The 11,157-nt window shown below is 40.5% G+C and overlaps 1 protein-coding gene across 1 annotated transcript; it reads left to right on the top strand.

Annotated features, from left to right (window-relative positions):
* Positions 1–2,693: 2,693 nt before the first annotated feature.
* LOC307267424 (uncharacterized protein) lies at positions 2,694–10,162 on the top strand (the record flags this gene model as incomplete). Its single annotated transcript, XM_080049744.1, has 4 exons — positions 2,694–2,728; positions 7,341–7,479; positions 7,560–7,693; positions 8,662–10,162. The coding sequence occupies 4 exons, from the start codon at positions 2,694–2,696 to the stop codon at positions 10,160–10,162; spliced, it is 1,809 nt and encodes a 602-aa protein (XP_079905870.1).
* Between the last annotated feature and the right edge of the window lie 995 nt (positions 10,163–11,157).

Genomic DNA, 11,157 nt, shown 5'->3' with positions numbered 1-11,157 from the left:
GATACAGTAGCTGGACAACAGAGTTCTTCTGCTTCGTTCCTCACACTGCATTTAAATACATTCACTATATTACAGAGAAATATGTCCCGTAAAAGAAAAAGAGCTCCAAGCCCAACCCATAATATTTTATTTTATATTAATATTTTTATGGAAAATCCATGTGTCCTTCTTCAATAGCTTCTAATTCATCTGACCCAGTGTCTCCAAATTATTTGTTCACACAAAATTTCTCAGATTTAGCCTCTTAATTTTCCTCTCAAAGTGCACCAGATTCATGCATTTCACTTTAAAAAGGTTAAAAAAATCTCCCGGGGGGGCATACCCCCGGACCCCCCTAGGAGGGTCTGAATCTCGGCTGTCTAATATTTTCGCACAGCCGCACAGTGGAGGCACTAGCGGAAAACACTGGGTGTGTGAATGATATTTAACAAAGATCTATAGTTTCAGCAGCGCTAACATTGGAGAGGGGGCCCCTAATCATATTTCGCTTAGGGCCCCCTGAAGGCTTGGGCCGGCTCTGGTCATGGTTTACAAGGAAAGTACAGTATATAGACTAAAATTGCCAGTGTCGTTTTTTTCACTGCGCGCCCTGCATTGAGATGTAATCATAGATAGTATATAACATTTTATTTTTTTATTTAATGGCACATTTCCCCCTGCTGGACAAGAAGGGAATATACTTGCTGTTCCCTCTGAGCTCCAGTTGGCAAAACCTGACTTGGAGTATTGATTGTTTTAGTTTGTCCAAACAATTGAAGAAGAGGACACATAAATAGACCTTTATACACTGTATTCAGAAGAAGTAAAACATTGTTAAGGAAAGTGTGACCAAACTTGTTCAATACTCACAGACACTGACTTATGAGGAATGGTGAGTAATTTAAAATATATATATATGTATGTATTATATATATATTGTTTTAATTATTATTATTTGATAATAATACCTTCTAGTTTTGTTTTAAGTCTTATTTCCCTTTCCAAATTGAAACATCCTAATCGTACGCAGTTGTATAGTTGTAAAATAAGGGTTGCATTTATTATCTACAGATAATTTCAAATGAGCAAAAAGTAACCAAGTTTGAGAAATTGTTGCAATTTATGTGCTGCGTTCAGAAAACACTGAAACTTATATACTGCAAGAGCGTTTGTCATCGATATTAAGAAAACGGTAGGCTACATCCAAAAAGGTGAGCTGTATGGAGTTAGCAGATAACTCCACGGAATGAATTTATTTTCTTTTTCTTTCACTTCAATCCTACGTTTCAATATAATACAATACAATATTATTTGAGTCCGAGGTGTGCTGGGCCTTTAGCATAGGCCGAGAGGTCTGAAACAAACTAGCACGTGAAAGCAGCGTTTTACCGGATATGACGTGTACCTCTTTTTTTACGGTCTCCCCCAGTGTTTTTGAAAAAGCGGCGGTTGCTCTTCGACCACTTTCCGAGGAAAAAAAGCTAATAAATACTTGTTGCAGATTGCTGGCATAGTAACAAGACGTAAGTGAGCACCTTTCTGTCTCTTTCCCCCAAAACGATGTGAAAACTCGTTCCACATACGATTATTCATCCATTAAAACCAGCTAAACGGTTGTTGTGCCTTTATGCGTCCTATCTCTCGAGGGAAGCTAAACTAGCTTCGTGCTGCTAACGCTAGGAAGGTAGCTCTTTTCATAAATCCTGTACTCCGCTGTTAGTAGCTTTAGTTGGTAAAGAAGCGCTGCATGCTTTTTCCTGTCACTGGCAAGTTGTAATATTGCTGCAGCATAGTTTTGAGAAAATAATTCATTTTAAACTCTAACTAAATATGTGTATTGAAAAGAAACCAGTTAAAATGTACCTTTATAAACAAGCAATTTATTTAACCATGTCGTGCATGTTATGATGAGTGATATCACTTGTCCAAACAAACTTCTTAAACCTTATTAGTTTGATAATAGAACTAACATTGTTGTTGTGTATTTGATGTATTTGCATTGTGTATTGTGTATGTATTATTGTTTTTGCTTTGCATTTGTTTGACTCGACATCATTGCAAATGAGGGTCACCCCTCTATCGATCTCTCGAGTATAAATACAAGTTAAATGAGACGAACATGAACATGAAACGATGCTTATGCAAGAGCTATTTGGCTCTTGATAGGAGATCTAGCTCTGTAACTTAACTGGTTATGTAGACTTTGTAGCATTTAATTAACACACGTGCATTCTTTTTTCTTAGGTAGGGATCCTGGTGTTTTTCTGTAAAGTAGTGAGCTCCTTCACTGCACCAGGATCATGCAGCACCAGCAGTATGCAGAGGAGCAAGGCTTCCTGGGCTCACTGTGTCCGGGGCAGAAGAAGCTGGAGGGGAAAACTTTCTACCTGGACAGTGTGAAGAAGCGTGCAACAGTCGTGCTTTTGGAGGCCATATCTCTTCTAGGCGGGGTAAGCTTGTGTGATAATGAGGGCAGTATGCCCGTGGGATCCTATGCTATCTCAGTGCAGACTCTGATGTGCAAATGTTTCTTTTCCTTCTTTTTCTTAAGAGGGTTGAGAGTTTCCTGCACAAGGATGTAAGCTTTGTTGTGACTGGAAGCCAAGAGGACCTGAATCAGCTGAAGTGTGCAGACACTGACAGCAAAGCGGCAGTGAATGGGACGAGAGAAGAAGCCCAACGTCCTATAATGACACGAGAGAGTGTCCCCAGCGATGGCAAACAGCGACCAGGAACTCCTAGACCAACGGTACAGGCGCATGTTTAAAAACCTTTTACAGCTTATAGGCATGTTGGTAGACTGGCTACCTGAGAAATATGTTCTGAATCAATTTAACCTGATAGTTGGCTAACGTAAATGAAAATCACAAAAAGATGATAGTTAAACATAACTTGTCAAGTCAATTTTACCAAAAGACAGATTTTTCTCATTTGAATTATTGTATTTTGACATTTAATAAATCACTTCCTGTGTTTCAGTACCGTATTTTCCGCACTATAAGCCGCAGGTGTTATAATGTTTAATTACCATATGTAAGAGTTTGTGCACAGAGGGGATTGTCGGGAAAGAGATGGCTGCTTGAGGAAGCTCCCATTTATTAACATTTCAACAAAGAAGTTGCATATTTGCATAACGTATTCAAGTGTTACCATTTAGTGCAATAGTAGCTAATAGGGATGGGCACAAGTGTTTTCGCTACTCGTGTGATCGTTTGCATTCCTCGAGGATCAATCGATTCCTCGTTAAACTTTTTTCTATTTTTAGAACGCAGCGCATCTGTCTACAGAACAACGGTTGACCGCAATAAAGCGCTCAATGCTTATTGTCAAACAGTCACAGTTGCCATATAATATTAAGGATTTTTTTCCACAAGTTTAAAACACATTTTCCTCACTGAAAGTAATTAAATAGACGGGCCACAATTTAAACCGATCGAGTAGGTCTGCAGTGGGGAGAAAAAAAGAGAAAAAAGCATGGGCTGTAGTTGTAACAAAAAAAATTGCCTAAGTCACCATTTAAAATAAGAAGGGCAGCAGATAATATAAAATGATTGTCCTACAATTTAAATACATATAAATAACTCACCAAAGTTGTATCCAACCGCGTAATGCTCACTCCGTGTCCGTGAATAATTACCGCGACTAATTCCTCATTAACGGAACGTTACACCGGTCGGTTTTTGAATCTTATCCCCATATTCCCTATTGAAGGCTTCTTAACTGTTGTTGGCTCGAAGCGAATGTGCCTGAAGTAAGCCTTGCTTCTTCTTTACTTTTCTTTCCAAGCGGAGAGCACCTTGCATGCTCACCAGGGAGTCTACTCATTACTAACTGAGAGTAACAGGTGTCATCTCTCCTTTTTATAAACGTAACTTTATCATCTGCTTTGAAATAATTGGACAGTTATATTCCTGAAAATGTTCTGGAGAAAGGAGAGACCGTGTTCAGCTCCGCGGTGCTGTGGAGAAAACAGGCTGCGCTGCGGTGGCACGGAGGTGGCAGTTATTTGCAGTTGCTGTTTGACACAACGCCCCCTTTAAATTGCTATATATTTTTTATCTGAGAAATTCTGAAAATGCTAAGGATAATGATAAAAAAAAAACTATTTAAAGAACTGACCCTAATCTAACCCATATCTTGGGTGGATGTTACTATAAAGCATAACCTAGAATCTAATATATTTGTGCTGCAATTTCCCTTACAGGCTTGTGGTAGCCGTGGGAAGGCCCTGCTTGAAAAAGCCATCCGTAACAATGTAAGTCAGTGCAACCCAAGTATGGTTTATCTGGCAAAGCTCTTGTTTTCATAATTTAGTTTGTCTGTGTTGTGGATAAAATGAAGACTGACATGGATTTTTGTCTTGTTTCTCATGCGATCTGTCTTATAGGAACGACTGCAGCGGAGCAGTGTTTTAACCAATGCACAATCATGGGGAGTGAAGATATTGTATGTGGATGGTATCCTTTGTTTGGACTAAACCCAAGTGGTGATGAAAGAGGAATCATACATCAAAATGATAAAATGATTGATGAAAGCTCTTATCTGGCTATTTTGTGTTCACATTTGTAGTGCAGTGAACCTCTGCTCACAGCAGATGGCACCATGTTCGTGCTTATGTTTTTTTGCTGTGCTGCTGTGTTTAACTGATACAAGCTGAAGAAGTCGGTAGAATAGAAATGTCCCATTCTAAATCACAGAACAGCATGTTAACTTGTTATGATCCTTAATCTAGTATCAGATGTCATTTTATATTTAAAACAGTTGACTCGGGAGAGCTTCAGTGGGATACACAAGAAGCCAGAGGTAAGATATTTAAGCTAAACAGCTTTGCACTTCACAAGATATCCAAATGTAGCAGCAGTATTACATAAAATATAAATAAATGTGCCTAAAAAATGTCTGTAACCTAATGTTCAACTGCCTTTGCTTTAATATAAATGAGTCTTATTTTAATCTTTCTTTTCCTAATGCAGAGGACCAACACCAAACAGCAGGGGGGTCCTGTTGTTAAAGGTTAGTTCCTGTATAACGTATGTGCTGCTTATGTGCTTATTTCCAAACAATACTGTATTTCTGTGGGTTCAAGTGTTTCTGCTAGTTAAATTGTTGTTGTCTTCCTCTGCACGTCTCCTGGTCTACAGCTGCAGCTTTGAGGTCTCCCTATCTCAAAATTGAAGACTTGAGCAGGTGAGTTAAATCACATTTCAATATAAGGAAAGAAAATGTCCTGTCCTGCTCATTCAGAAATCCCTCAACTTATTTTAACCCCATATTCCAATTAGAAGGCCCTCCAATCCCCTACTTAAAACCTTCAGTAACAGATTTGTTGGCCTCTTGGGGACATTGGAAACAATTTGTCAACACAGCTTAGTTTAAACCTAGCCTGGCTCCGCCCGTCTACCTACGTCCGCCCAAATTTCATTTTCCCTTCAGTAGTCAGTCTGGTGCAATCAGCGAACAAAGCGAGTGGCTGAGAACGATGACGTTGAAGTCGTGCTCCAGTTTCAGTTGAATGCTGCGTTCCTTTATACTCGGAACTCGGAGATTTCCGACTTCGTAGTTCCGAGTTCCGACCTATCTGTGTTCCAGTGCATCTGCTCGCCGCGAAAGTATGGACGCCTACAACCTTTCTCATCCAAATAACTAAACGTTAGGCTCTAGCTAGTTACCGTTGCCAAGTACCGGTAGATCCATAGACTACAATATGTAGTGAAGTCGGAAATTTCCGAGTTCCCAGTACAACTGGAACACACCATCAGAAGCCGGCCCATGACATACGTCACGACTAAACGTGATGCGATTGGTTGGCTAATCCGAAGTGGCACTGGGCAGATCCAATAGTTTTAAACTTAAACAGACACCCGCCTCCAAGTGAGTGAACGTTTGCCAAATAGAGCAGTTCCAGACTTTCTGTACAAATGAAATGAAGTACGATGGTCTGGTTGGACCAGGCTAGTTTAAACCAATAATAACGGAAAATCTGGCATTTATTTTAAGTCTTTTTTTTTTCTGCCACTTGGTGAATGATAGTCCAACATTCTCTTTCTTTTAGCTCTGTTTTGGTCTCTACTATCCTCTGTGGAAATATCTGGCTCTTAAGCTGCCAAATGCTACACCATTTGTTGTTGTTGTTGTTGTGGTGGTTGTTGTTGAAAAGGACACAATGTGGACAGTATGTGTCAATGAAAACGGTAAATAAACGGTAAGCTGAAACTTCTAAGCTCTGTAAAGCCGAGAGGAGCTTCAGATTCATGTGGTCTTTCTTTGTTTCACTATGAGTGACCGCTTTCCCACCACAACATTATTTTCAAGGTGGCATTTGATACATAGTGTAAAATATAAGCTTGAGCTGTTTTCATCAAGGCAAAGGGAAAGTTTTAAGGCCCACCTAAAAGATCGTTGTGTAACGGTTGTTTAGTATCAGATTAGATCCAGTTTCAGTCCAAACACAATGACTGGGAAACAACAATGGGTGCCACTCTCCTGTCCTCACGTCTCTGCCCTTAACACTGGACGCTAGTTCCACAGGTTTGCATTTCAGCTAATTTCCTTAATTGAACCTGTTTAGGAGTCCTATGGTATAATGTGACAAGCGCCCCCCACCCCCAAAGAGATGCCGCTCGCCGGGAGTCCAGAGCTCATGTGGATACGATTTCTATTCCATGAGGCTTTGCAAGCTCCACTGCCTTCTCCTTTAGGGGATCTCTATGTGCTAACAGGTCTTTTCATTTGCCCTCTCATTTAATTTAATTGAAGTGCTATGGTTAATGCATGGGCCATTGCTGTGAGAAACTGAACCCAAGACATCTGAAACATTTACATATTTGTCTAGCCGTGGTCTTAGATTGGTTATCTCACTTTTAGTTTTGCAAAGTGGTTTGAAAGATTTTCAATTTGATGATAAAAATATAATTTTTATTTTCTAAATTATTTTCAGTTTTTGCATTGTTTAGTTTTTTCCTGTCATTCTTTTTTTTATTCTAACACATTTTTATTAAATAATTTTGTGTATTTAATTTCTGTTTTATTGTTATCTAACCAGGAAATACAAGCCCTTGCATATGCAGTCCACGGCCTTACCCACTCTGTGGTTCTCCGGACGATTTAGTCCCTTTGAAACTCCTCCTCCCCCTCGCTTTGAAACACAGACAGATGAAGGAGAAAAAAAATCAAGGTTTGTTATTTGAAGGAAATACTATTCTTTTGCTAACAAACTGTTTGGGTTTCAAGTTCATATCCCGTCTTTCATTAAGTACTGTAACTGTAAGAAAATAAATGGCAATCCATAAAGAAAATTAGTTTAGTACCTACATACATTATTAGGGATTTATAATAAGTGTGGTTCATTCTTTGTTAATTAGGGAGAAGACAAAGGTGGAAAGCAGCATTCAGGAGAAATCTCAAACCCCACTCAGCTGTAACCCTTCACTTTTGCGGCCGCGAAAAAAGAACGTGTCTTACTGTGAATGCTGTCATCAAACCTTCACTAATCAGGAGGAGGTAACATCTTTGAGAATTGCATAACAAATAACAGATTTAAAAAAAAAAATCTGTGACTTGTAATCTTTGTCTGTTTGCAGCACTTGCAGACTGATCAGCACCGTTCGTTTGTGCTGGATCCCTCGAACTACAGTGTGTTGGACCAACTGGTGGCTGAAATGCTCCCGGGATTCGACCCCAATCCATCTCAACAATCAGAATCGACACTGAACCGGTGAGTGTTCATCATGACTAGGGTTGTAAAGGGGTGGAAAGTTTCCGGTAAATTCCCGGAAACTTTACACAGAGAACTTTTGGTTGGGCATTTTTGTAATATTCAAAATTGGGAATTAAATGGCGGTAATTTAGATGATCTGTTTCATATCCAAACATAAATCTAAACGTATAAACATTATGTTTTGTCATAGACAGACATCCATGCACAATAATACAATTTAAAAAAAACTCACATTTTAACAGATTTATTCGTAAGTAGAACTTTATCAAGTTTTTTGATTTTTTTTCATGAACAATCAATAATTTCACTGATCAACAAAAAGATGGATGTTGAGTAAAATGTTATTCATCTTTCTGACCAAACCCTTTCAATAAATTAAGTAAAAGACCCCCCCATGTGTTGGAAAAATGCACAGTGCATGTAGGGTGTGTGGCCTCAGTACCCCTGCAGTAAGCAGTGCGCTATGTGCAACTTGCCAAGTGTACTTGCATTAAATCTGGTTGTTTTAGTCAAGATTATGCTAAAATATATTTTACCCAACTATATTTAAAATTCTTATTCAAGCCTCTTTAAACCTGGTCTAGTAAAAATCAATGTATGATATCAAGTTGGGTGTCTCAATAAGCTTTTAAAAAAATCTGATTTTAAATTAAATGTTCATGAATATTATAAAACTGCTTTTTACTGTCTAGAACGTTTGCCAGGACTGACATACCATGGTAAGAAGGATTTAGTGCATTTGGGTTGCTTTCAATTGAGTTAATTCCTGTTTATTCCTAAAATTCCCGTTAATTCCCAAGAAAAGCTTCCAACTTTGAAAATTCCCGGAATTTTGCAACCCTAATCATGACCCAGCAATGTCCTCAAATTGTGAAATTCCTGTCATTTGCTTTTTCACTCGACAAAGTGTTTATTTTTTTGTATTTATATTCTATATTTATTTTGTATTTTTGTCTTCCTCCTAGACCGTCAACTCCTTTTCCAATCCAAGACGTGTGTGAACTGGAGCCCCTCACTGATGTTGAGGCGGAGCGTGCTGTTCAGGCCCTGCGGAGACGAGGCTCATCATTCAACGCTCACGTCTTCAGCCCCACTACGGCTCTTCTTTCCTCTGGCCCGGCCAGCCCATCCCAGGAGCTTCACTTTCCCAGCCATTCAAGTCCAGACACTCCGCCTGCTGACATCCTGCCTTTCACTACGGACACAGATTACCAGCTCTCTGACTGCCCGCTCCCTCGCGCTTCAAGTCCAGCAATGCCTGTTCTGACTATTGAACCACAAACCCACCACTTAGCCAACCACCGGCAAGATACTCCACATCCCTCCCCTGACCCTTACTCCCTGCCTCCGGTCCTGAGCCCACAAGTCCCTTATCCCTCCTACACTATGGAAGCATACAGCCCGTACTCTGAGCCTCCTGCTCTCAGTCCTCAATGTTACACTGTGGAGGAGGACACTGTTGAAGGACACACATGGGAAATGGCAGACTCATCGTCTCAGTCTGTACCAACGTTCACAATCCCCTTCTCCACCCCACCATTTCTCCCCTTTGCTGCTTTGACAATTGCAGAAGGAGCAAATGGATTTAGTGGAACGATGTGTTCAACCAATGGTTTGGAGTGTGCTACGCTGTTTTCACGTAGATCTCGTTCCCTCCCTCGACAAACAGGGACAGCACCAAACCCTAAAAAGCGCTGCAGGTCAGCCAGCCCCGAACCCAGCCGCAGCAAAAGGAGGAGAATTACAGCAGAATTTGGCTACAGTGGTAGCTGGACTGAACAAGGGCAAACATCTCTAAAACCAGAAAGTGACATTATGGCAACACCTGAGGGATTTTCATTATTCGACAAAGTGTCTTGTGAGATAACACAGCCCTGTCCTCCTTACCCAAAGGTCTCTTCAACATTCACTGTGGACACACTTGCTTCGAAACGGACTTTCACAACGTTTCGCGTTCCTACTGTACAGACTTTCACCCAGGCACCAAATCAAACAAACTTTTTAAGTCGTGGCAACACTTCTGTTGCCGTTCAGCCATCATGGCCGCCCTCCTCGGAAGCAAAGATTTTCGATTCTGCGCTTCAGTTCCTTAATAATAAATCTCTTTCCAGTCAAGACTCTCAACGTTCCCTATCCCATTCCACCTCGGTGTGCATCGAGTCGGCCCTCATCCCAGACTTAGCCCAGCTCTCTCCATCGTCTTCAGACTCTGACTGGGACTGTCACCTGGTGTCTGGTCTGGCTCTCAGCTCGGCCGCTCCTCTGTCTCCCTCCACAGAGCAGAGCTGTGAGCTGGACCAGGAGCTGCTGCACAGGCCCTGCACCTGGATGCACAACACCAGCTACGAGTCACGTCTACACACTGTCCTTCAGCCGCCACCCCCGGCAACCTCGCTGTGCGGGGAAGATATGGACCCCTCGGCGTTTTCAAGGACTCTGGTACAGATTGTTGAGGTTCAGCACTGAAAAGTGAATTCTCTGCATCATTTTTTTAAAGAACTGGAAGAACCACTACCTGGAGTAGTAAGTCTTTATATTTGCAGCTTGGGTGTCCCATCTGCAAGATGGACACAATGGGCAGCACTTAAGCTCATCAAAATAAGTCAATGAACTGTGTACACCGAATAAATATTTAAAACTTGGTGCAAACTAAAATGTAATATTAAGCTGTTTTAAGAAATGCAGATTTGAATCTTTTTTTTTTTTTTTTTTTTTTTTTTAAGATGTTATTTAGCGGATGCTACATCCTCCCATGAATTTGAAGAGAGTCCATTATAATTTTTCCTCTCAACCCCTAATCCTCCTTGTGCACAAAAACCCTTAGCAATATTCTGCGTGCCATGCTGACTGCAGTCTTTCAGCAGATATGTCCGGGAACACATGGTGTTATTGAGAATTTAATGAGCCTTTTCTGAAGGGGGCATTACTCAATTACTGTAAGTGCTGCGTCTGGATCACATCCCACTCGCGCCAGGGTCGAGGTGTTAGTACAGTCGCGGACTATCACAACCTGTGAGACAAAACTGTCTTGATTAATGTCAAATAGCCTTTCCTGTCTTTTGAAGGTGGGCCAAATGACTTGGGCTTTGTCAAGGAGGGACAACTGCTTCACAGTAGTTTGCTTTTGCCACTGGGAGGTTTATTATCTTCATTAAAGACTCATAATGAAACTGAATACCCCATGTTGTCCAAAAATCGTATCTTCTATATGTGTTTCATGGACATTTTAAAACTCAACTGTTAAAATGCACTAAGCAAAGAGGAACATTAATTCAGTGTGAGGAAAACTTACAAATCAATTAATGTACAGTGTTTTTAAATAAATGCTTTTAACCATAAACATTGTTTTCCTGTTGTATAGTTTAGAAAGAGTTGTTGCTCAGGTAAAGCAAAGTTAAGAACTGTTAGGTTTGGCTAGGTTACTAAATGTTGACTCTGCTGCTAGGCTAAAGGAGATACTG

The sequence above is a fragment of the Ammodytes marinus genome (genome assembly GCF_949987685.1).
Source record: "Ammodytes marinus genome assembly, chromosome: 20".
NCBI lineage: Eukaryota > Metazoa > Chordata > Actinopteri > Uranoscopiformes > Ammodytidae > Ammodytes > Ammodytes marinus.
This window is presented reverse-complemented; position numbering and strand designations above follow the sequence as displayed.